Here is a 26,800-nt window from a genome sequence, read left to right on the forward strand (position 1 = left end):
TCCCCTGGCCATATAATAATCAAAACACTAAACATACAGAATAAAGAAAGACTATTAAGAGCTATAAAGGAAAAAGGCAAAGTAAGATATGAAGGCAGACTGATTAGAATAATACCCGACTTCTCAATGGAAACTCTCAAAGCCAGAAGGTCCTAGACAGGTGTGCTGTAGACACTAAGAAACCATGGACGCCAGTCTAGACTACTATACCCAGCAATACTTTCAATCACCACAGATGGAGAAAACAAGATATTCCATAACAAAATCAGATTTAAACAATACCTAGCTACAAATTCATCCCTACAAAAAGTACTAGAAGGAAAACTCCAACCCAAAGAAGTTAGCTACACCCATGAAAACACAGGCAACAGATAAGCTCGCACCACCAAAACCCAAAGAGAAACACACAAACACTACCACCACCAAAACAAAATGTAACAGGAATTAACAATCACTGGTCATTAATATCTCTTAATATCAATAGACTCAATTCACCTATAAAAAGACCTATAAGAAACCTACTTCAACTTCAAAGACAGACATTACCTAGGAGTAAAGGGTTGGGAGAAGATTTACCAATTGGATGGACCTATGAAACAAGTGGGTATAGCAATCCTAATAGCTAACAAATTAGACTTTAAACTAACAGTAATCAAAAGAGATAGAGAAGGACATTTCATATTCATTACAGGGACAATCCATCAAGATGAAGTCCCAATTCTAGACATTTATGCCCCAAATACAAGGGCACCTACATCTGTAAAAGAAACATCACTAAAGCTTAAATCACACATCAAACCCCACACTACTAGTGGGAGACTTCAACACTCCTCTCTCACCATTGCACAGGTCTGCCAGACAGAAACTTAACAGAGAAACAAGGGAACCAACAGAAGTTATGAATTAAATGAACTTAACAGACATCTATAGAAAATTCCACCCAGGCACAAAAGAACATACCTTCTTCTCAGCACCTCATGGAACTTTCCCTAAAATTAACCACATACTTGGTAACAAAGCAAACCTCAACAGATACAAAAAATTTGGAATAACCCCTTATATCTTATTGGACCACCATGGCTTAAAGTTAGATGTCAACAACAACAAAATTGCAGAAACCCTAAAAACTCATGGAAACTGAACAAGGTTCAACTGAATCATCACTGGGTCAAAGAAGAAATAAGAAAGATATTGAAGACTTCCTAGAATTCAACAAAAAAGAAAGCACAACATACCCAAACTTATAGGACATTATGAAAGCAGTGCTGAGAGGAAAGTTCATAGCACTAAATGCCTACATAAAGAACATGGAGAAATCTCACACTAGTGACTTAACAGCACACCTGAAAGCTCTAGAACAAAAAGAAGCAAACTCACTCAGGAGAAGTAGATGAAAGGAAATAATCAAATTGAGGGCTGAAATCAACAAAACAGAAACAAAGAATCAATGAAACAAAGAGTTGATTTGTTTTTTTTGAGAAAAATCAACAAGACAAACTTTTTTCCAAACTAACCAAAAGGCAGATAGTGAACATCCAAATTAACATAATCAGAAATGAAAAGGGGGGACATAAAAGACACGGAGGAAATCCATATTTCAAAAAACTGTACTCCACAAAATTGGAAAATTTAAAAGAAATGGACAACTTTCTAGATGGGTACCACATACCAAAATTAAATAAGACCAGATAAACAATTTAAAAAGGCCTATAACTTCTAAGGAAACAGAAGCTATCATCAAAGGATCCCAACCAAAAAAAGCCCAGGACTACACAGTGTCAGTACAGAATTCTACCAGAATTCCACATAAGAGCTAATACCAATACTCCTCAAGTTGTTCCACACAATAGAAATAGAAAGAATATTGCCAAACTCTTTTATGAGGCTACAGTTACCCTGATACCCAAACCACAAAAAAGATACAACTAAGAAAGAGAATTACAGATCAATCTCCCTCATCAACATTGATGCAAAAATATTGAATAAAATACTGGCAAACCGAATGCAAGAACACATAAAAAATAGTCTACCATGATCAAGTAGGCTTCATCCCAGAGGTTCAGGGATGGTTCAACAAACAAAAATCTGTCAATGTAATCCACCATATAAATAAACTGAAAGAAGCCACATGATCATCTCAGATACTGAAAAAGCCTTTGACAAAATCCTACACCCCTTCATGAGAAAGGTCTTAGAGAAATCAGGGATACAAGGAACATACTGGAACATAAAAAAGGCAATATACAGCAAGCCAACAGCCAACATAAAACTAAATGGAGAGAAACTCAAATAGATCCTACTAAAATCAGAAACAAGACAAGGCTGTCCAATGTCTCAATATTTAATCAATAAGACAATAAAGGCAATAAAAGGACATCTAATGGGATACAAATGGAAGGGAAGAAGTCAAACTGGCACTATTTGCAGATGATATGATAGTTTACATAAGCAACCCTAAAATTATATCAGGGAACTCCTACAGCTGATAAACACCTTCAGTAATGTAGCAGGATACAAGGTTAACTAAAAAAAGAAATCAGTAGTCCTCCTATATACAAATGATACCAGGCCAAGAAAGAAATCAGAGAAACATTACACTTTACAATAGCCACAAATAAAATATCTTGGGGTAACTCTAACCAAACAAGTCAAAGACCTGTATGACAATAAATTTAAGTCTTTGAAGAAAGAAATCGAAGAATATGAGAAAATGGAAAGATCTCCCATGCTCTTGGATAGGTAGGTTCAACATAGGAAAAATGGCAATTTTATTAAAGCAATCTACAGATTCAATGCAATTCCCATTAAAATCCCAACACAATTCTTCACAGACCTTGAAAGAACAACATTCAACTTCCTATGGAAAAACAAAAAACCCAGGACAGCCAAAACAATCCTGTACAATAAAGGAACTTCCAGAGGCATCACCATCCCTGAATTCAAGCTCTACTATAGAGCTAACGTAATAAAAACAGCTTCATATTGGCATAAAAACAGACATGTGGATTAATGGAATCAAATTGAAGACCCTGACATTAATCCACACACTTATGAACACCTGATTTTTCTTGATAAAGAAGCCAAAATTGTACAATGGAAAAAAAAAGAAAGCATCTTCAACAAATGGTACTGGCACAACTGGATGTCAACATGTAGAAGAAGGCAAATAGAATCATATCTATTCCCATGCACAAAACTCAACATAAATCCAGCTACACTGAACTTGGTAGAAGAGAAAGGGGGAACTAACCTTGAACACATGGGCACAGGAGACCATTTCCTAAATATAACACCAGTAGCACAGACACTGAGAACAACAATCAATAAATGGGACCTCCTGAAACTGAGACACTTCTGTAAAGCAAAGAATATGGTCAATAAGACAAAACAGCAGCCTACAGAATGGGAAAAGATCTTCACCAACCCCTTATCTGACAGAGGGCTGATTTCCAAAATTTATAAAGGACTTAAGAAACTAGACACCAAAATACAAAATGATCAAATTAAAAAATGGGGTACAGATCTAAACAGTGAATTTTTAACAGAAGAAACTCTAACGGCCAAAATACATTTAAGGAATTGCTCAACATCCTTAGTCATCAGAGAAATGCAAATCAAAATGACTCGGAAATATCATCTTTTACACCTATCAGAATGGCTAAGATGAAAAACACTAATGAAAGCTTATGATGGAGAGGATGTGAAGTAAGGGAAACATTCTTCCATTGCTGGTGGGAGTGCAAACTTGTACAGCCACACTGGAAATCAGTATGACAGTTTGATACCCAGTAGTAATACCACTCTTGGGCATATACCCAAATGATTCATAATATTTCCACAAGGATGTTTGTTCAACTATGTTCATAGCAGTACTATTTGTAATAGCCAGAATCTGTAAAACAACCTAGATGCCTCCCATCAAAGAATAGATAACGAAAATGTGGTACATTTGAAAAAAACAATGACACTTTGAAATTTGCAGGCAAATGAATGGAACTAGGAAAAAACAAAAACAAAAATAAACAAACAAAACAAAAACATCCCGAGTGAGGTAACCTAGACCCAGAAAGAGAAACACATTATGTTCTTTCACTCATAAGTGGATATTAGATGTAAAGCAAATCATAACCAGATTACAGTCCACAACCCCAGCGAAGCTAGGTAAAAAGGAGGACCTAAGAGGGACACACAAGGAGGGCTCCAGGAAGGGATATAGTTAAGATCTCCTGGGTAAACTGGGAGGGGTTAGAAAGGGTGGGATAGGAACATGAGGGACTGAGAAGGCCATGTTGAGGGAGGGATGGAGGGGGAGAGCAAGGAAAGAGCAATCTTGATAGAGGTAGTCATTATGGGGTTAAGGAGAAACCTGGTGCTAGAGAAATTCCCAGGAATCCAAAAGGATTACCCCAGCTAAGACTCCTAGCAATAGTGGAGAGGGTATCAGACTGGTCTTCCCCTTTAATCAGATTAGTGACTACTCTTACTATCATCACAGAACCTACATGTAGTAACTGATGGAAGCTGATGCAGTGACCCTCAGCCAAGCACTGGACTGAGATCCTGGAATTCAGTTGAAGAGAGGGAGGGAGTATAACAACAAGGAGGTGTCAAGATCATGATGAGAAAACCCATAGAGACAGCTGACCTGAGCCAGTGGGAGCTCACAGACTATGGACTGACAGATGAGGAACCTGCATGGGACTGAACTAGGTCCTCTAAATGTGGTTGACAGTTATGTGGCTTGATCTTCTTTTGGGGGGTGGGGCTAGCAGTGGGGCCAGGACCTCTCCCTGGTGCATAAGTTGGCTTTTTGGAGTCCATTCCCTATGACAGGATGCCTTGCTCAGTCTTGATACGAGGGGTCTTGCCTCAACTTTGTATGCCAGACTTTGTTGACTCACAAGGAAGGCCTTACCCCTTCTGAGGAGTAGAGGGGAGATAGGAAGGGAGGAAGGTGGGGAGGTGGGAGAAGGGGAAGGAAGGGGGAACTGGGCCGGTATGTAAAATGAAAAAAATTTAAATAAATAAAAAATTGTATCTTGTGTCAGACAAGAAACAAAAACAAAAGAGTCCGGGTTGTCCTGAAACTCACTTGGTAGACTAGGTTGGCAGAGATCCACCTGCTTCTACCTTTCTTAGTGCTGGGATTAAGGCATGTGCCACCACATCCACATCCAGCAAGAGTAAATATTTTTTAAAAGTAAAAATGAAAAAAATGGTATGATTTTTCATAGTTAAAGCAAGCAGTAATTCTTTTGGAAGCCTGTATTTGGAGGTCACTGTGTTTACTATATAGGTGATGGAGTATTGATAATTAAACACAGAATAAGCTTGGATATAAATAGAAAACACAATTCAAGATACCTAAAAGAAATCAAAATAAAATAATAGCAGCATTATTTTATAATAGTTGACTCTTCCTCTTTACCACCAAAATGTAAAAACCTTCAATTATAATATCACATGAATTTAAAAAAAATTTTGTTTTATGTGAACATGTGTTTATGTTTACTATGTGTATGCATGTCCCATGGAAGTCAGAAGAGATGCCAGATCACCTGGAACCGGAATTATAGAGTTGTGAACAGAGTCCCATGTGGGTGCTGGGAATTGAACCTGTGTCCTCCGCAAGAACAGCAAATGCTTTTAACTGCTGAGCCATTTCTTCAGCTCCCAGAATGATCTTTTCTAAAACTAGATGGTTTGATAACAGTTTGCTAAGAGACATTTCTAATTATCATGTATGTATTTTTTATTTGGTGAAGTTTATATTTCTACCATTTATAACTGAGCTAAGAGATGATCTGTTTTTAACACCCCATTGATAGTTCTTGAATAATGTCTTTTATTATTTGTTGTATAATTATTTCACTTCTCATGAATATTCAATCCTTTTCTCCTAAGACAATACTATCAACTACTAAAGCCTTCTTTTTTGAGACAGGGTTTCTGCCCTGGCTGTCCTGGAACTCACAATGTAGACCAGGCTGATATTGAACTCAAAAGTGCTGGAATTAAGGTGTGTATCACCACTTCTGGCAGGAAGATTACACTTAAATAAATTCAACAGGATAAAAGAATTTCAGGAATGGGACATAATTCTGATATTATCTAATCCAGCCTTACATGTGTTATTAAACTTCTTCAAAAAGTATCTGATTTAGACACACCCCTTTCCAATGAAGTGGTAATCTGGTCACATACTAAATTTTTGTTTCACTGACAAAAGCTCATTTTCTCACAAAAACAGTCTTCCTGAGCTTTGAATAGTTCTTTTGGAAAATCTGGTTATATTAGATGGAAATATGTATTCTTAAAATTTCCACATATTTGACAAACCTCATGAAAATGAGGATGATGCTAGGCTCAAGATGTATTTTTATCTGAGTATTTTTTTTATTATTGCTTGGCTAAAAAAAAAAAAAACTATACAGATACTTAAAAACCAAATAGTAAAGGACATTTTTTAGCAGCAACCAATAGAATGTTAAAAACAGATGTCTCCCAGGACAAACTTATAGAATGTAGAGAAATAAATTACACACACAAAACAAACAAACAAACAAAAAACAAATACATGGATGATAATAATGAAGGTCTCTTAGCAAACTGCCATAAACCATCTAGTTTTAGAAAAGGTTATTCTGTGGTATTTACAATGGAGGCCTGTACAGTTTAGGGCTAAAAGACAGCCAGGTTTTAGAGCCAAACATTTATTTATTGCTGTTATAAAATAATGCTGCTATAAAAATTCATGTAGAAGTTTTTATTTTAGATTCATGTTTTCATTTCTTTTGAGCACTGAACTAACCTTGCACAAAGAAGGGTCTGGCCCTTTGCCTCTATTACCTGAGAAGCAACAAGCAAGCCTTTGAACTGTTCTGCTACATAGTCTGTGCTGTGTGACTATGGTAGAGGCTTTGGGTTACATGGTTATCAACCTGACTTTTAGAAGTACACAAGAACAAGGTGTTGGCAAATGGATAGTTAGCTCTTTCTATGTGGTAAATCCTCAGTATTACCTCTGGCCTCCAAGGCTCTAATGAGTGGAGAAATACATACTGAATGCATGGTTTTGGGGTGGTGTAGTGGGGAGCACAAGATATACATCTGCTTGGACAAACTTTGGCATTTAGGCAGGGAGTGGAGGATCACTGTGATGAGTCATAAATCCAGTTATCTGTAGATTCCCATAGAGACTGAGAGCACAGAGTGCTTGGTCTTTGGGGACGATACTTTAAGACTGGTACTTGGTCATTAGGTAGGGGTATGAACTTATTTCTATAGCCTCCTTTGGGGTTATTAATTCCTGGGTGGGGTCTGGTAAGCAGAGTGCTGTGTTTCCTTGATTCCTGTTCAGTGCAAAACTTAGTGCGTTGCTTGCCTCTTCATTCTTTGAAGCAATTGCAGAATACCTTTCTGCTTATGTATTTAACTGGCCATGAAAGCCTTAAATCAAGTATGAGGATTTGATGTGAACCTAGGCAAATCAGAGGGAGAGAGAAAGAAGAGAGACAGAGAGACAGAGAGACAGAGAGAGAGAGAGAGAGAGAGAGAGAGAGAGAGAGAGAGAGAGAGGGAGGGAGGGAGGGAGGAAGGGAGAGAGGAAGGGAGGGAGGGAGATTTGTGTGTGATAAATGGTAACCTGCTTGGCTCCTGGACTGCTCACTACAGACAGCACTGGCTTCTAGTATCTAAAGAGTGGAAGCCCTCTAGAGCAAATACATTTCTGATATGGATAATATATCCTGGATAGGTCCAGCCCTATATAGGAGCAGCAGCATAGAGCATCAACTTGTACTATGGGAAAAGAGAGGTATTAAGACAGATCCAGTTCCCCCTTTTCCCCAGAGCTGGTGCACTGTAATATTAATGACTGGGAAAGGAATCTGTATCAAATATATATATATAAAATAAATCAACACACTAATCTTTTTATTATAGTTTTAAGCCTTTCAAAATATTGTTGTTTATAGTTTTATTCATATTCCTACCTTGATTTTATTTACATTTTTTAAAATATCTGTATTTTAAAACTGCTTACTCTTCTTCAGCTTCATTTTTTTTCTTTCTTTTAATCTTGCTGGTGCTTCCTCTTTTCCCCCTTTTCCTGTCCCTTCTTTATGGTCTAAAACTTGAGATATGTCTGCTTCTGCCTCTTTAGTGCTGGGATTAAAGGTATATGCCACAACCACTCAGCTCTACCTTTATTAATTTTAACTCCATATTTCATTCCACAGTTTTGCCACTTTCTTGTCTTTACAAAGATTAAATTTAAACTTTCAATTCTGTACATGTGCTTGTCTATATGTGGCTATATGCATAAGAGTTCAGTGTTTGTGGAAGCCAGAAGGTGGCTTTGAATCTTCTGGAGCTGGAGTTAAGAGGCAGCAGTTGTGAGCAAACTGGGAACCAAACCTGGGTCTTCTGGAAGAGCATTATGTACTATTAACTGATACACCTCTATAGCCCCCACTACTGTCTTTCCTACAGCTACTTGTGATACAGTAGCTTAACTTCTACCATATGTTTCATATTTGCTTTGTTTTTGTATTGTGATGATTAATCACCAATGTCAAATAACAGAGTTTAGAGTCATCATGAAAACATCTCTGAGTTGTCTTTGAGACTATTTCTAGAAATGTTTAACTGAGCAAGGTAGGCTAGCTGAATGTGGGTGGCACTATCCTTACTGGTTAGGGTTTCAGAATGAATTAAAAAAGGAGAATCAAACTGAACATTCACTTCACTTTCTGTTTTCTGACTAAAGATACAATATGACCTGCTACTTCATTCTTCTGACATCCTGCTTTCCCTTCCATGGTGGACTGTAGCTTCAATTTGGAAGCTCAAATAAAATTTTCCTCCTTAAATTGCTTTTTTCAGGTATTTTGTCATATAAATATTATCTATGACTGCCTTTGCATTGCAAAAGTGGTGTTGATAAGCTATAATATGAAACCACATGGTTAACAACCACATGGTTAACAAAGCCTAACATATTTACTATCTTGCTGTTTATAGAACAAATTTACCAGTCCTTGCTCTAACCAATAAGGCCCTATATAATCTCTTTAATCTTCTTTTCCTAAACATTCCATTCTCATCTTGCTGGATTCTTTCTTGTTGATCAAATAGGTCAGGCACATTCCTTTCTCATGGCTTTTTCAATGGTTGCTTCCTCTACATCAAATACTTTTGTCCTAAATATCTGCGTAGCTTTTTTTTTGTCTTGCACTGAAGTTTTTGTTTAAATGTTGCCTCCATAGTTAGTCCTACCCTAACCCCTTAGTTTAAACTTGTAACTCATGTTCTCTGCATCTCACTTCCCAATGGAATGTCCTCCAGTCTTTTCCACAGCAGTCATCACCTTCTAACATTTTAACATCTTCTGCTTACTGTCTACTTTTACAACTAAAATAAAGAGCTCTACAGTGCCAAGTTCTTTTTTATTTCATTGGTAGCCCCAAACCCTAGTATACAATTAGGCATACAAAACTGTAGAATAAATTAAGTCCCTTATACTAAAGCTTGTGATACGAGATGTAGTTCAGTGGTAAAGCATGTACTTAGCATACTTGAAATCTTGGGATTAATCCCTAGTACCACACAAAAAAATAAAAATGCATAACAGCCTTAATTTAGTAAGATTTCTCTAAAATCAAGAATTTGAACTTTAATAAAAATAAGAATCATTGGTCTGCAGATGAGAAACTTCCTTCAGAATGTTCCATCTACTCATTTGTTCATCCATCATCCATCATCAACCTAGTATTTACTGTATGCCAACCATGTCAAGGTATGGGGAAAAGTGTAGAACAAAACTAGGGAAGATAAACTCATAGATGAACAATATAAAGATGAGCAATATAATAGAAGACAGATTATGGAGCCTAAGGCTGCAATGCAAACTCAGATCTGCAAAGGTTAAGGCCAATGTTTTCTCTCACTAGTTGTTACTAATTACTAGCCAGCATAAAAACAGTCTTTAACAGCAAAATAGTGGGAATTATGGGTACCACAATGAGGAGAATAAAGTTATTGAATACAAATTCAATCTCTACTACAAAATTGTTTTAATGGAAAATATATATTATAAATTAATTTGATACAAGGAAATATATATGTATTTATTCAATGCATCTTAAGTGAATACTAATGGGGGAATGGTGTGTCATCTTGGCCTTCAAGAGGCTCATATATGAAGAACAAATAGGGAAGAACTTAGATGAACATATAATGTGTGATGTTAGTGGCTTAGGGTTTCTATTGTTGTGACAAAACACCATGACCAAAACTGGTGTGCTGGTCTACACACTTAATCTCAGCAGCACTCGGGAGGCAGAGATGTGTGGATCTCTGTGAATTTGAGGCCAGCCTGGTAACAAAGCAAGTCCCAGGATAGCCAGGGCTACTACACAGACAGACCCTGTCTCAAAAAACAAACAAACAAAAAAAAAAACCCAATCCAATGAAAACCCAGAAAAAACAAAAACAAACAAACAAACAAACAAAAACCCTACCATGGCCAAAAGTAACTTGGGAAGAATTTTTTTTTTTCATTTTACAACTTTTATCATCCAGGGAGTTAGGACAGAAACCCAAGGCAGGAACTGATGCAGAGGCCCTGGAAGAATGCTGTCTACAGGCTTGCTCCTCATGGCTTTTTCAAACTGCTTTCTTATAGCACCCAGGACCACTAGCCTGGTAGTAGCATCCCCGCCCCCCATGGTGGGCTGGAAGTTCCCATATCAGTCATCAATCAAGAAAATGTACCACAGGCTTGTCTACAAGCCAATTTATTTAGGGGCATTTTCTCATTTGCAAAATGACTCTAGCTTTTGTCAAATTGACATAACACTAGCCAGCAGAGTCAGGATACACCAGAGGGACATTTTTTTCCTTTATAAATACTAAAATGTTATAGCCAAGATAAGTAAAAATCAGCCAAAAGAAATTTTTTAAAAAGCAGATAAGTACTCATATTTGTTAGATGACAAGTCTGCAACCTGTTATGCTAAGCAGTAGTGAACTAAATGAAACACCTAGAGCCACTGCCCTATGTTATGACATTACAGAGACTCCTTTCTCTGAAATCTAATTTCAACCAGTCTGCAGCTTACACACAATAAGTCTATGGAATGGAACGTCAGTCCTTACTTCCCACTTACAAACAGCACCACCTTATTATGTCTGGAAAAGAAAGTGAAGTGATATCTCATAGATATCCTAAGGTGTCTCAGAGAACATTACTTGTACTACCAACGTAGACTATGAGAATGATTTTCAAAACTAGTCACCAGATTTTATCTATTCAAATGTACCTTTCCACACCCAAGTGGTTACAGAGCCATCTACCTAATCATCCTGGATCTTAAATTCATTGACAATTAATGGATGAAACTAATCAGAACATGGACCATATGATTTAGTTACTGTTTGTTCCCACTCATAATGAAGTTACTCAGCTTCTGAGTTCAGTTAACTCATGAGCTCTGACTCTAAAAGATAAAGGTTAAATACCACTATGAGTATTATTTTGAGAAAGTGTCTCACTATATTTTTTAGGCTGAACTTGAACTCCTGAGCTGAAATGATTCTTCTGCCTCAATTACCTGAATATCTGGGCCTAAGGTGTGTATCATTATGCCTGGCAACCAATATGAATGTTGAAAAGAATAGGTCAAAGGTCAGAGAGATAGCTTAGTAAGAACATTTATTGTTCTTTCAGAAGATCTAAGTTTAATGCCCAGTACCCATGTTTGGTGGCTCACAACAACCTGTAAATTTAGCTCCAGGAGATCCAACACCCTCTTCTGACATCTGGAGGCACACACACACATGTGGCACCCCCACATATACACATAAATAAAAGTAAATCATTTTTAAAAACAGGTTAAATACCCATAAGCAACATCTGAAAAAAATTTCTACCAATGGTCTGTGGAACGGCAGCATCCTACACATGAGAGGGAGACTCTTAAGTGACTTCTGGGTTAATGGGGCACCCTTACTGGGACCATGACTCAGGTCAGCTTGGTTTTAGAACATTACAGTACTTCTCAGGGTACTTACCTGAATACAAGCCCCTGTCTTCAACTTGCACAGGCTGCAAACTAAGGCCCAGCGGCTAGGTGGAATATGGGAGATTTTTGTGATAGGTTCCATTCTCTCAGGACAAGCGATGCTGACCTACAAATAAATCATCATCATAAGGCAGAAGCACCAGGGCATCTTAGAAGCACTTTTCACAAAGTATAAATGATGTTATATGAGGCTGAGAACATTAAAAAAATGAGGTAAGCCATATCTTCCAAGGTTAGTATGAAACTAATATTAAAAAACATCTCTTTCCATTGCTCAGTCCTTTAGCCATTTCTAGTAAACAATTCATATAGTGATTAAGAGTGCTGGAGTGTAGACTAGGAAGGTAGGCATGGTTACCTTCAAGAATCAAGATATATCCATCTTTACCTAGGAGCCAAAGAAAGTTACTAAGGAAAGGAAATAAAGTTCAGAAATTCTAGTATCTGTCTTATGTTAGAAGAGAAGGTATCACATGACTTGCTATTTCATTTAATCAAAGGTGGTGACAGATCTTTATATTTGATTCACAAAGCAGGATGATATTGTTGGAAAGTAGCAGCCAATTTATGTAATAAGGAGACTGCAGCATGTAATTAGAAAGGATGAGGATGATACCACTTCTAAACCCTAGTCTTTAAAATTATGTAACTATTATCAGCTTACCCTACTCTCTCAGCTAAAGTAGCTTCAAAGTGAAATTAAGTATTTGGGTATGCTGAAAGGAAAGGGATACTTTAAATAAAAATCTTTTCCATATGGAAATAAAGGGCCATGTGACTACTGGTAAAAAGAATATGTTCTCCTTTATTTCCTTTACACTGCTATACATGCCTTTTTAAAGAAACAAACTGTCATTTTTCATTTTATTTTGCATGCACAAATGTTTTGTCTATGTGCATGTTTGTGCAACACATCCATGCAGTGCCCACAAAGGCCAGAATGTAGTGAATTCTCTGGGACTGGAGTTACAAATGGTTGTGAGTCATCATATGGGTGCTGGGATTTGAACCTAAGTCTTCTGAAGAGCAGCCAGTGCTCTTAACCTTTGGACCATCTCTTATGCACCAGAAAGAGGCAGCTTTTAAAAAGTGTATAACTATCAAACTAAGGTGATTCATCTAGTACAAGTTCTGTCTAGATCAGAAGAGAGAATTAGAAGCTCCCAGAGAAGGTTAATAGCTGTGAAAGTTTGTATTTTTTAATTTTTGAGATAGCATCTATGTAGCTCAGGGTGGCCATCACCTCACGATCTTATTCCAGCTTTCTGAGTGTTGGGAATTTGTGGTACTAGGGATCAAGCCCAGGCCTTTGCACATGTTCTACCTCTGAGCTATATTCCCTAGCTTTTCCTTTGTCTGTTTAAGACAAGGTCCTACTATAGCTTGGGCTAGTATTGAGCTTACTATGCAGCCCAGGCTTGGGACTTCTGATTATCCTGCCTCTCCATCCAAAGATGCGGCTTTACAAGCAAATGTACCTTTTTTTATTTTAACTTTATTTCAACCTTTTTTAATTTTAACTTTTTGGTTCTGGAAAGTTGCCCTGTTCATGCTAGGCAAATACTCTAGCACTAACTACACCCTAGCCCAAATCATTTTTTTAAAGTTTGTTTGTTTATAGGTTTTAGCTATGTAGGCTGGCTTTGAGCTCCCTATACAGCTTCAAGCTCGCTTTTAGATCTTAACCTTCCTGCATCAGCCTCCCAAGTACAGGGATTACAGGAATGTAATACCATGCTTAGTTTAGAAGCACTGTTTTAATTAAGTTAATGAACAATAGCATCTTAGGAAATACCTGCAACTAAAGGATCAGGGTAGATAACAAGGAATAGAATTTTGAATGAAAGTTTTAGGTGTTGAGTTTAAGCCCTGCAAAAAGCTTGATAAGTAAATAACAACTAGATGTGGTGGCCTTTAATCCTGGAATTTGGGAGGCAAAGGCAAGTGGAGCTTTGTGACTTCCAAGGCAACTAGTCAGCCAAATAGTTAGACCCTGTTTTTTTCTTTTTTAAAGTAAGAAACAAAATAAAAAGAACAACTACCACAGTGGACAAGTCATTGCTCACTTATTCATTCATTTATTTGTTTGTTTATGTATGGTTTTTCAAGACAGGGTTTCTCTGTAGCTTTGGAGCCTGTCCTGTCCTAGAATTCACTTTGTAGACCAGGCTGGCCTCAAACTCACAGAGATCGGCCTGCCTCTGTCTCTTGATTAAAGGCGTATACCACTACCAGCTGATGCTCACTTTATTTTTAACAGTCTAAAATCAGAGGCCCAAAGCAGAATGAATAAATAATATATCCAAAGAATGGTAAATTACTAAGCAATGGAAATTGGACTATTGACTAAATTACAACATGGAGTGCTAGCAAGACAGAAAAGAATACTTACTCTATGAATTCCATTTACATGAATGAAGCTTAATAATATACAAAACTTATCTAAACTGATAAATATCAAAATGGTTGTTCTCTGAAGAGATGGGAAAAGGAGGAGATATGAGGAAACTTTCTAGGATGCTATTTGTATATTACTGTGGCATTTCAGGTTTTTACCTGATTTGTGGCTACAGGTATTTTAAGACAAAGTTTACTTAAAAAATGTTTCTCAATGTTTGTCTTTTTTTTTAAGTAGTTTTATTCATTTTAAAAATAGTAAAGAGTTTAAAAATATTTGTTTTTAAAATTATGCATGTGTGTGTGTGTGTGTATGTACATAGGTGACTCTGAAGGCCAGAGGCCATCAATTCTGTGGGAGGTGGAATTAAAGGCAGTCAGTTGTAAGCTGCCTGACATACAACTGGAACTGAACTCAAATCCTCTACAAGAGTAGTATGTGCTCCTAATAGCTAAGCCATCTTTATACCCTACATTCTGGTCTTTTGTGCCTCTTCTCTCATACAGGTTTATCAAATACCACTGAAAGTAGCATCCACAAATACATAAGTATAGGCTAACATGCACATTTGTGTTCAAGAAGACCGGAAGTAGCACAGAAATTTCAGTAATACATGTAAGCAGGAAGCATTTCCATGACTCTGTCTAAACATCTTTGGAAGGAGGTCACCCTGGAGTAAATGGGTCTAGATTTGAATTGTTCTTACCTCTGGAATCCACAAGGCACAGCTGACGTGAGCCCATCTAGTTCCTGTCCTGGTGGTCTTCATGGCTCCACCTTTCTTAGGACATAAAACACACTGTGGATAAATGCCCAGGACACAGGAGCGACACAACCAGCTGCCTTCTGGAATCTTAAGGATGCCATAGCAAGCCTGTAGGCATGAAAGAGAGAGAATAGTTAGTGTCTTTGTATTTGCACTAATACCTGTTTTTTTCTTTTTAATTATATATATTTTTTAATTTTACATGTAGATCCCAGTTCCCTCTCTCTTCTTTCCTTCCTTTCCCTTCTCTCTTACCCTCTCTCCCCCCTCACATGCACCCTGACCACCCACCCTCCCATCCCCCACCCCAATTCCACAGGTAGGGCAATGCCATCCAGGTGGGGGTCTGTCAAGTCATTTGAAATAGGGACTAGGACTTCTCTCCTGTCTTTAGGTGAAGGGAGTATCCCTCCATGGGGTATGTGTCTGCAAGGTACTTTTGTGCACCAGGAATACATCCTGGTTCTACTGTCTGAGGTCCCTTAGACTGCTCAGTCCTTCTAGCTGAGACCCATATTCAGGGTTTCTGAGTCAGTCCCATTCTGGATTCCCAGCTATCAGTCTGGGGGGCTGTTAGCTCCTCCTTGTTTGGGTCAGTTGTCTCTGTTTCTGCAACCTGGTCTTGTCCTCTCCCTCTGCCTCTGGATTCTAGTTTGACACAATGTTTAGTTAAGGGTATTTGCTTCTGTTTCCAACAGGTACTAGATGAGGGCTCCATGATGGTGGATAAGTTAGTTGTTGATCTCACTATCCTGGAAGTGAGGTAGCCTTTCCACGGTTGCTCATACAAAGTCTGAATTCTGAACATCTATGCCTCAAATACAAAGGCACCCACATTGGTAAAAGAAATGCTACTAAAACTCAAACCTCACGCACTAATACCTGTTTTGATACAGTTAAGAGAATATTCTGTTTTAGGGAGAAAGATTTATATCTGAACATGTTCTTATCCTGGATTTAGCAATTTTTTTTCAAGACAGGGTTTCTCTGTATTGCTTTGGATCCTATCCTACAACTCACTCTGTAGATCAGACTGGCCTTGAACTCACAGAGATCTGAGTGTTGGGATTAAAGGTGTGTGTCACCACTGCCCAACCTCTTAAAATTTAAAAAAATTTTTTTTTTACTGAAAATGGACATTTTCCCCCTGTCTTTCAAGCTGTCTTCAATGTTTATATATTATAACAGGTCAGCAAAGCAGTAATGGAGTAACTTCAACATGTCATGTATTATTGTGATCAAGAAAAAAGGTGTTGGAAAATATTGAAACATATAAAGCACAAATAAGCTAATGTTTATAAAGAGTCTAATAGTACCTGGTGCATAAAAACATTCAGAAAACTGTATAAATTATTTGCTTGAGTTGGACCCAAAGACTTGTGAATTGAATCACAATAATCCATAATAAGTTTTGGGAGCTTTTTTAATTCTTTATGGAATGATACTGGAAAATAAATAACTCAGGGAGATGGAAGATTACTTGGAAATTATTCTAGAACCCCCATTTTCAATTTTATTCATTTTCCATTTTCATTACTTTAATCTATTTCAAAAGAAAACTAGGTACTTCTAGGTTCCTCACATTGATAACTATACCCTGTACTGTCAACTGATTCATCTTAGCAGTTCCAAAATTTGTGGGTTCTAAGAGATTCATCCTTAGGTGAGATTCATCTTTTCATTTCATACCACACTTCCTTTTCCATCTTTCAGACAATATTCCTGGACTTTTATTACTACTGCTCTATCCAACTCCTTGCAACACTATTATAAGATAGATTTATTTCTAAATTTATTTATTCATTCTTCACATTTTTATCCCTTACTCTATATCATTATCAGATTCTTCTCAGTAAAATCAAGCACAGCAGTAAATCTTCCAAGGATTTCTCTTTTTATTTCATTTGCCTGCTATCATCTAAACTAGGTGTTGGCTACTATTTAAGACCTGTTTTATAAGGCTAACACACTGGGAATGTTTTTTTCACATTTTAAAGAGTTTTAAGAGGAAAAGGAAAAAACCACACCTAATAGAGACTATATGCAGCTGGCAAAGTAAAGTGTTTCTGACCCTTTAAAGGATTGGTGGCCTCTGATCTGAAGTTTGTACCTCCTCACACCTTACTATTTCTTCTCATCTCCCATTTCAGTTAAACACATGGTATATAATTTGTATAGGCAGGCCTCTCAGTGTTCTCCATAACTATTTGCTCTAATTCTCATATCTGCCCTACTGCCTGACTCTTGTCCTCTACTTCATGTTATTTCCCTCATCAACTACACAGCATCTGTAGTCTACTCTCCTAGTTTTGTTCTTGTGCTTCATAACCTTATTGAGAATGTAAGGTCACTAGGCATAGATAATCTAACTACACCAAAAACCAAGGGTAAAGCAGGATAAATAAATTCACAATACCAGTGTCAACAACAAATCTAAAACAAACGATCATCAACAATCAATGGTCCTTACTCACCTTCAACATTAATGGTCTTAACTCACCTATAAAAACGACACAGGTTAACAGAATGGATATGCAAGACAGAATTAATCCTTCTGCTGCATACAAGAAACACATCTAAGTTCCAAAGATAGACATTACCTCAGGGTAAAGGGTTGGGAAAAGATCTCCCAATCAAATGGAACCAAGAAGCAAGCAGGTGTGGCTATCCTAATTTCTAACAAGTTAGACTTCAAACCAAAATTAATCAAAAGAGATGAAGATGGTCATTTCCTATTCATCACAGGACAAATCCATCAACTCAAAGTCTCAGTTCTGAATGAACATCTATGCCCCAAATACAAAGGCACCCACATTCGTAAAAGAAACGCTACTAAAACTTAAAGCTCTCATAAAACCTCACACACTTATAGTGGGAGACTTCAACACACCACTCTCACCACTAGACAGGACTAGCAATCAGAAACTCAACAAACAAACAAAAGAACTAACAGAAGTTATGTCTCAACTAGGATTAACAGACATCTATAAGACATTCCATCCAAAGACAAAAGAATATACCTTCTTCTCTGCTCCACATGGAACCTTCTCTAAAATTGACTACATACTAGGTGGCACAACAAACCTCAACAGATACAAGAGAATTGGAATAGTCCCCTGTATCTTTTGAGACCACCATGCTTTAAAATTGGAATTCAACAACAACACAAATTGCAGAAAACCTACAAACTCATGGAAAACGAACAATGTGCAATTGCACACACCTGGTTCAAAGAAGAAACATAGCTTTCATCGTTGATTTATATCAAACGTCCCTTCCCCCGCTTTAGTATAAATAGGTTATATTGTGAGAACAAATTATTAATAATTTGGCTCAAGAACCCAAGCTGAATTTCCAACTAGGCTAGACTTGAACTAGGCTGCTCTCATGATAGCAGGGCATCATTTAATAAGGTTCCTATGTTTGAAACCACTTTTCTCTGAGGCCCAGAATGTTGCCAGGAAATAACAAAAACATTACTCCCAAATTGGAGCCTGTTTGAGGCCAGTGGTTGGTTCTAAGAATGCTCTTGGTCATTCTATGGAGCACAAAATAATTTATAGAGTAAGCTCCTTTATAGATATAACAGTCATAAGACCATATAAGCTTATATATCATAATGATTTTCAACTTTTCATGTATCACAAATGATGAAGGTTGAAATTTCTGTTGAGAAAATAGCATATGTTTGCTAATATGTTTTAACGATAATTTCAGGATGTCAGGCCCAATGACAACTATATTCATGACAGGTATAAAAATTACAGTTATGTGCTATTTGCTAAATTTAATTCAATCTCAACCTAAGTATTCAATATTTATACTAAGAAGTAGAAATAGGTATATACAAAAGAACTTCGAATGTTTTTTAATTTTTTTCATTAAAAATTATGTTAAAGTTAATTAAGTTGTATGATGTTAAAATCTAAAGTCTATTGATAAAAACTTCTAAAGTAATGTATTGTTGTCACTGAGGAATAAACACTGATCATAATGTGGTGGAGCAAAAGAGCTAAATTATGTTTAATAAATCCAGATGCCAATATGCCACTATTCTTTTAGAGAGTAAATCAATAGTCTACCTTATTAAGTGACTCTATAGCCAACAGAGGGAGCTCTAACCTAAGTAGTTATTTATGATCCAAGTATAGCCACTTTATAAGAATTTCAGTATTTTACCCATTTGCTTCCTGTTTTTTAAGAAATTATATATGCATATGTATGTACATATGTGTATGTATATACACAAACACACACACACACCCTCTGATTGCCCTGGAACTTGCTATGTAGCCCATCATACTTACAAATCTCCTGCTTTAAGTATACTGCCATGCCCAGATTGAAAAATACACTTTTTATGAAATTTCATATGGTAATAAATTCCTAGCACCCACATATATCAGTTTATAGTCTGCAAGACCCAGTCAGCTGTTATTGCCAACATGTGAGAGGATTATTATTTACAGTGATATAGTGTGTTTCTAAAACAAATGCCGTATTCTTGGGGTGGTTTATTATGTTACAGCTAATTTTGTAAGTTAAAATAACTTGAAAATATTTCTTTAATATTTTGCCCAAATTGTGAAAGACACACAAACATAGAAAATAGGTAGAGATGACCTTTGTCTTATTTCTTTCAAGCTTACTTTAGATTGAATGATTATTTGAAACTTCTTTGATAAGAAATATTATGAAGTTTAGAACTGTTTAGATCTTCGGAAAGTTATATATATATGGTATATTATAAGGCCAGTGGTACCAGGAACAATACCATATAATATGTTAGTATTTCTCTAAAAATGAGTATTTACCTAAAATGGGTAAAGACTATAAACAGCCTTATATTAGTGAATTTCTGTTATTGTCCACTAATTGTTCTGGTTCAGAATTTCAGCTAAAAGTGAAATTTTCAGAGATTTTTAATTCTTTAATCTTCAGAGAAATTGTATGACAGAGCCCATGGATCTGTATTATCAGATACTTTAAGTTCATAGTTAAATCATAAAAATTTTGTTTCCACTGAACATATTCTCTTCTGACTGAATAGACCTCTTTGGTTTAAATGACATCTGTTTTTACTCATTAAGATTCACCATGGGTGACACGTATTGGAAGTTGTTTTTTTTCCCTTTATCTCTTCCATGTTATTTCCACATGGATTTATAATCTATAAAATCACCTGGCACTCTGGTAAATTTAGAGTTTCTTTTTAGTCATTATACTATGGTTTTCCTGAGGACAAGGGCAGGAAGCATATCTGGTTCTTTATCACTGTGTCACCATAATGCAGCATTGCCCTTGTTCATTGATGGTACTTAGTGTGTTTATAAATGAGTAATATGAATAAAATATACAGCATGTTCACAAGAGTAAAATTTCAGTTAGGTAGAAGTCAAGAATTGGATACAGCTTGGAAGATACATACACTTTGATAAGGTAGGAGACAAGACTGGGTATGGGTATGTTCAAGTGTACATGGGTGCTTATACGTGTGTGTAGAGGTCATATGTCAATGCTGAATGTATTCCTCAATTGCCCTCCACCTTGTTTAATTGAACTAAAGTTTCTCAAAGGATTTGGAGCTTGATTCAGCTAGATTGGCTGGCCAGTAAGTACCAAGGATCCTCCTATCTCTTCCTCTTCATGTGTGCCTGTACATGTGTTTTGGGAACTCAGGTTCTGATGCTTTGGCAGCAAATACTTTACCAACTGACTGAATAGACCTCTTTGGTTTAAATGACATCTGTTTTTACTCAGTAAGATTCAGCATGGGTGCCACTTATTGGGTTCTTTTTTTTCCTTTATCTCTTTCATGTATTTCCACATGGATTTATAATCTATAAAATCACATAAGTAGTGTTTCTAGAGAAGTATTGAAGAACAGCAGAGCCTAATTTTAAATCTAAGACATATGCCTATATATGACCACTGGAACAATGAGATGGTTCATCAGGTAAGGGCACATGGACTAAGCCTGATCTTAGTTTAATTCCTTGAACCCTGACTCTAGCTCTCAGAAGAGATTTTTAAATTCAGACATGGCTATAAAATGGAGATAGGAGAGTGATATCAATATTCATTGCTATACTACTTTAAGTGACCTTGTTTCACCACAGAACAGAGCATAGAATATGGGCAAGAGTTAAAATGAGTGCCATATCATTAGTGTTAACATTATTAATATAACAGTGTGGCAGAATTAATGTCAAATAACTAACTTGGGTAAAGACACTTGGTCTTTTCTATTATTGTTTGTAATACTAAAGTGTTTTAAGACTGTTCTTTAGAGTCCTAGAATATGAAGTTTCTAAAAGTAGGGTTGACATAGGTTTCTGGGAATAGGGAGAGCCTTGGGTACTAAATTGGAAATGTTGCCTTCTATTTATATGTTACTGATATGGGTTGGTGATGATGTCCTAAAGATTCCAAGGCAGAGGAAAATCTCAAATGTAGAGGACAGTCTCCTAGGCAAGAAGCATAAGGACTTCCTGACTAAATCAAATGAGAAAATCTCAATGGTCTAGACATGAAATGACACAATAAAGACCTCAGTTTAGTAGGTAAAGCAGCTTAGAGATCATAAGTAGTGTTTCTAGAGAAGTATTGAAGAACAGCAGAGCCTAATTTTAAATCTAAGACATTGCCTATATATGACCATTGGACCAATGAGATGGTTCATCAGGTAAAGGCACATGGACTAAGCTTGATGATCTTAGTTTAATTCCCTGAATCCCGACTTTAGAAGAACCAACTCCTAAAAGTTGTCTTTTGACTTTGCCACTAATGTTGACCTTGTATGAGAGAGTGGTCTCTATTTTCACTAACCTGATGGACACAGACGTTACACTTATCACAGAACACCATATCATTCCCTTCTTCACTGTCTGGAGACCGGCATACATCACAGATCACATCTTCATCATATTCTATTCCTAGCCCTTCTTCTGTCTCAATAGCATGGTTCATATTTTCATGGCACTGGCGTTCCAGAACTTCTATTGTCTTTTCCATAAGATTCTCATCAATTGGCCCATAACCTGCACAAAAATAAAAACAATCAGCCAAAACATCTGTCAACTGTCATTCCCAAATTATCCACTGCAGGGGTAGGTAGGGTGCTAAAGGATAAAACCATCTTTTTTTCTGGTCTAAAGCAATCAGACTTCTCTTATTCCTACTAGTAGGACTTTCACCAAAAGGTATAACTTTGAACATTTTAATTTGTAGCATTTAAATCTCTTCCTTATTTGAACACAAATAATGTTACTATTAGTAACTTAGCTTCACTAAGAAACCTAGTGGTTATACCAGGAATTTTTCACATGATAATATATTTACTCATAAAAGAAAATTCTAGGTAATATGTATACATGACTATGTATATGAAATACTGTTTTTCAAACCTGATGTTTTTTTAAAGGAAATACTATTTTTCATGACAAGCAGTAATAGAAACTTCTTAACATTCACAAAGATTTACATATAATTCTGAAATTAATCCCTTTCTTTCTGATTCCTTTTTCTTTTTATACTTTTATTTTTCTCTTCACCTTCTATTTTTTTAACATATTTATTTATTATTTTACATGTCGATTCCAGTTCCCTCTCCCTCCCTCCCTTTTACCCTCTCTGCCCTCTCACATGCACCCTAACCACCCTCCCCTCCCATTCCCCCACCCCAATTCCATATGTAGGGGAATGCCATCCAGTTGGGGTCATGTAGATCTGACAGGTCATGTGAAGTAGGGACTAGGGCTTCTCTCCTGTCTCTAGGTTAAGGCAGTTTTCCCTCCATTGGGGATGTTTTCGCAAGGTCCTCCTGTGTACCAGGGATACATCCTGGCTCCACTGTCTGAGGTCCCTTAGACTGCTCAGTCTCTCCGGCTGCGACCCATATTCAGGGGGGCCAGTCAGTCTCATGCTGGCTTCCCAGCTATCAGTCTGGAGGGCCCGTTAGCTCCTCCTTGTTCAGGTAAGCTGTCTCTATGTGTTTCTGCAGCCTGGTCTTATCCTCTCCATCTGCATTTGGGTTCTACTTTGACTCAGGGTTTATGTATGGGTGTTTGCTCCTGTTTCCAACAGGTATTAGATGAGGGCTCCATGGATAAGTTAGTTGTTGATCTCACTATCCGGGAAGGGCATTTATGGTAGCCTTTCTACAGATGCTCAAATTGTTACCTTCTACTCTTAACCCAACTGAAAGTTTCGTAGGGCTGATGCTGGTAAAACCTTAAGTATTTTTCTTTTTAACAGGATCAATGATTGGACATTGTTTATTCTTATAAACTAAGGAATAATTTTCAAAATGATCCAAAATAATTTTGCCCAACAATATTTGTAATGTAAGATATCATAAAGAATTTTCAGATCTGTATGAAGTACTTTTTAAAATTTTATCTACTTATGAAGCAAAAACTTACTCAGGCTTATTTTCCAGCCTAGACATATCATATACATATACATACACTTAAATTAAACACACACATATATGCATTTATTAAATACACACATACAGATATGTAGGAATGAAGAGTGATATTGTCTAGTCTGGGTATATCTCCAAACATGAATATCCATGTTTTTAATGCTGTTCTATTGACAATAGCAAAGAAACAGAATCAGCCTAAATAAATGCCCAACTGATGAATGGATGATAAAAATATACTACATATATACAATAGAACTTTATCAAGTCATAAAGAAAAATGGATATCACAGGAAAATGGACATAAATGGAAAGCATTACATTAAGTGTGATAACCTGGTGTCATAAAGATAAAAAAACATATTTTCACTCATATGTGGAGCCTAGAGCTAATTTTATATTTATGTGACAATGATTATATGTTAAGTTCAGGAAAACAGAAAAGGGCCTATGAGAAGAGAAAGGAAGGCCCTAATCAAAAAAGGGAGGTGGGAAAGGTAACAGAAAGTGTGATTTTAAAACAGAATGAGGAATACTAAGAATGTAAGGATTTAAGCAGGGATGGGAAGTAGGAAGATGAGGAACTGAGGACAGGGTCAATCAAAACTCAATATGTATGAAAATGTCATAAAGAAACTTGCTACTTTAAAAGCTAATTTTAAAAAGCAGATTTATGGTGTAGTTATAGAGCTTGGATTCAAATTTCAACTTTTTATCTCATATTTGCTGTGTAAACTTTGTTATTTTACTGTTCTTATCTATAAAATAGGAATAATACCAAATTCATTAACTTCTGAGGATTAAGTATTTGCTCATTGCTTTATGGTACCCAGTATGTAGTCAGCACACACATTTTAAATTCTTTAATTTGAGCAAAAAATTGCTTAATTTAATGTAATTTTTAAAAGTTTGTTTCAAGCTCTAAAATGTGTGACTATAGTATCATTCATCCTAAGGAAAGAATTTATCCTCCTCAAAAACTCTTATAAAAGGGCTAGAGGGATGGTTTAGAGCACTTGTTTTTCCAGAGGACTCAGGATAAAGTCCCAGAACCAACATGGTGTCTTACAACTGTCCAGTTCCAAGGGATTTGTTATTTTGTCTCTTCCCCCCCCCCACATGGCATGCTAGGGACTGAACTCAGGGCCTCAAGTGCTCTACCACTGAGCAAAATTCCCAACCCTCTTCCAAGGAATTTGATGCCTTCTTTTGGATTTTGTAGAGACTAGGCATGCATGTAGTGCATATGCATACATATAGGCAAAACTCTCATACACATTAAAATAAAAATATATAAAATATCTAAAATCTAAAGTTCAAACAAACAAAAACCTGTTTTTATTTATTTGAGATTATAATATTTTCACATCATTTCTCCCTCTAAGCCTTTTCATACACCTTCGTCATTTCCCTTCAGATCCATAGACTTTTTCATTAATTGTTGTTCATTAATTGTTGTTCCATGGATATATGTATATACGTATGTGTTCCTAAATATAAGCCTGTTCAATCTGTATAATATTACATTTATGTATGTTTTCAGGATTAACCAATCTGGTATTGCATAACCAATTATTGTGCTTTTCTCTATTTCTCTTGCTTTCAGCATTCCTTAGTTTCCTGTAGTTTTTGTGTAGTTTCATGTGAGCATAGCACAATAACCCTAAGGATGCAACAGTGGTATACATAGCGTGGCAGTAACCAATACCTCTCTAATTAAACTTACAAACCACTTAACAAGAGGGAAACCATAATGGAAATCTAGATAATCAAAATACAAAGTCATGAATATTGATGGAGAACCTACAACCACTACTTTATTAAACCAGTACAATCCCTAACTACATTCTAAACATTTGTCCTTATATCCACAGGTAAGTACAGTCTTCACCCTTTATCAAGGAAACTTGTCTTTGAAACAGAACCACCACAGAAAACCATAACCAATCAAAATTCAGAGTTTTGCAGCTCAGTCTCAACTGATATATCTACAAAACATGTCCACTAAAGCTCAGGTTATCAAGGAAACTTGTCTTTGAAACAGAACCACCACAGAAAACCATAACCAATCAAAATTCAGAGTTTTGCAGCTCAGTCTCAACTGATATATCTACAAAACATGTCCACTAAAGCTCAGGGAACATTGCAGATGAGGGGACAGAATGATTGTAAAAGCAAGAACACTAGGGAGTTTGCCGTGAGATTTTTGTCTCCTAGTGATGACAGAAGCTACACACACACAATCTCATCAACATGACTACCTAAATGTGAGCTGAACAAGGACAACACAAATAGACATGCTAAAGTAGACAGGGAAAAAAAGCCCATGAGGCCTCACCCCCCCACCCTCTACAATAAATAAAACCTCTTCTAAGATTAAATGAAATGTGTTGTCCTGGATAGGATCCTAGACTAGAAAGAGATTAGTAGACAAAGAATTGAAAGGCCAAAACAGTCAGGAACATTATATAATGTGCTGGTTTCTTCATCCTGACAAATGTATCATGGAAAAAATACGTTAATATTAGAGACAAAGAATTATTTTAGGTATATATTTGTATTCTATGTAGTGAATGTTCATTTTCTTCTGCAAATCGAACTATTCCATAATAAAAAGTAAAATCTTCATCCACAGAGAATTAGATGTAAAGCAATGAACTTACAGGGCTGTTTTTTTTTTTTATCAGAGGAAGCATTGTGATGACTGTGTTATCTATGAATTCTATATGCATGCAAAACCACACACCATGGTACTTGATTAGGCCTTTGTCTCTCTTTTATTCCATTGTCTGTGATTTACACTCTAAATTGGCCACCCCCAATTCCTCTTAGAGGACAAATCAAGAGGAAACAAAATATACTCTTAAAAGCAAAAATTAGAATTAGTTGTTGGCAACATAACTTCCATCACCATTTCAAAACTGATTTAATGTACTTATAACTTTTTTTACATGTATTTATATACTAGATTTAACATAGAGAACTCACTGAAGGTAGCTAAGAACTACTTTGGAGATATTTTTCCATAGGCCTACCATTCTGGGTAACAAAATTAGAAGCCTTTATATTAAAGGGCAACGGTCACAGTAACTTGTCATTTGTAAATCTTTTCTCTAACACCT

General features: G+C 36.5%; 1 protein-coding gene across 2 annotated transcripts in view; it reads right to left on the reverse strand.

Moving 5' to 3' along the window:
- Positions 1 to 26,800, reverse strand: part of Jade3 (jade family PHD finger 3) — a 118,055-nt gene that overhangs the window by 8,925 nt on the left and 82,330 nt on the right. For both annotated transcript variants that reach the window (XM_051179305.1, XM_051179304.1), the window contains 3 exons: positions 22,079 to 22,290; positions 15,191 to 15,358; positions 12,076 to 12,192 (listed from right to left, as the gene is read on the reverse strand). In XM_051179305.1, the coding sequence (XP_051035262.1) occupies positions 12,076 to 12,192; positions 15,191 to 15,358; positions 22,079 to 22,290 (497 nt within the window). The remainder of the gene's footprint in view (positions 1 to 12,075; positions 12,193 to 15,190; positions 15,359 to 22,078; positions 22,291 to 26,800) is intronic.

The sequence above is a fragment of the Phodopus roborovskii genome, unplaced genomic scaffold (genome assembly GCF_943737965.1).
Source record: "Phodopus roborovskii unplaced genomic scaffold, PHOROB, whole genome shotgun sequence".
Taxonomy (NCBI): Eukaryota; Metazoa; Chordata; class Mammalia; order Rodentia; family Cricetidae; genus Phodopus; species Phodopus roborovskii.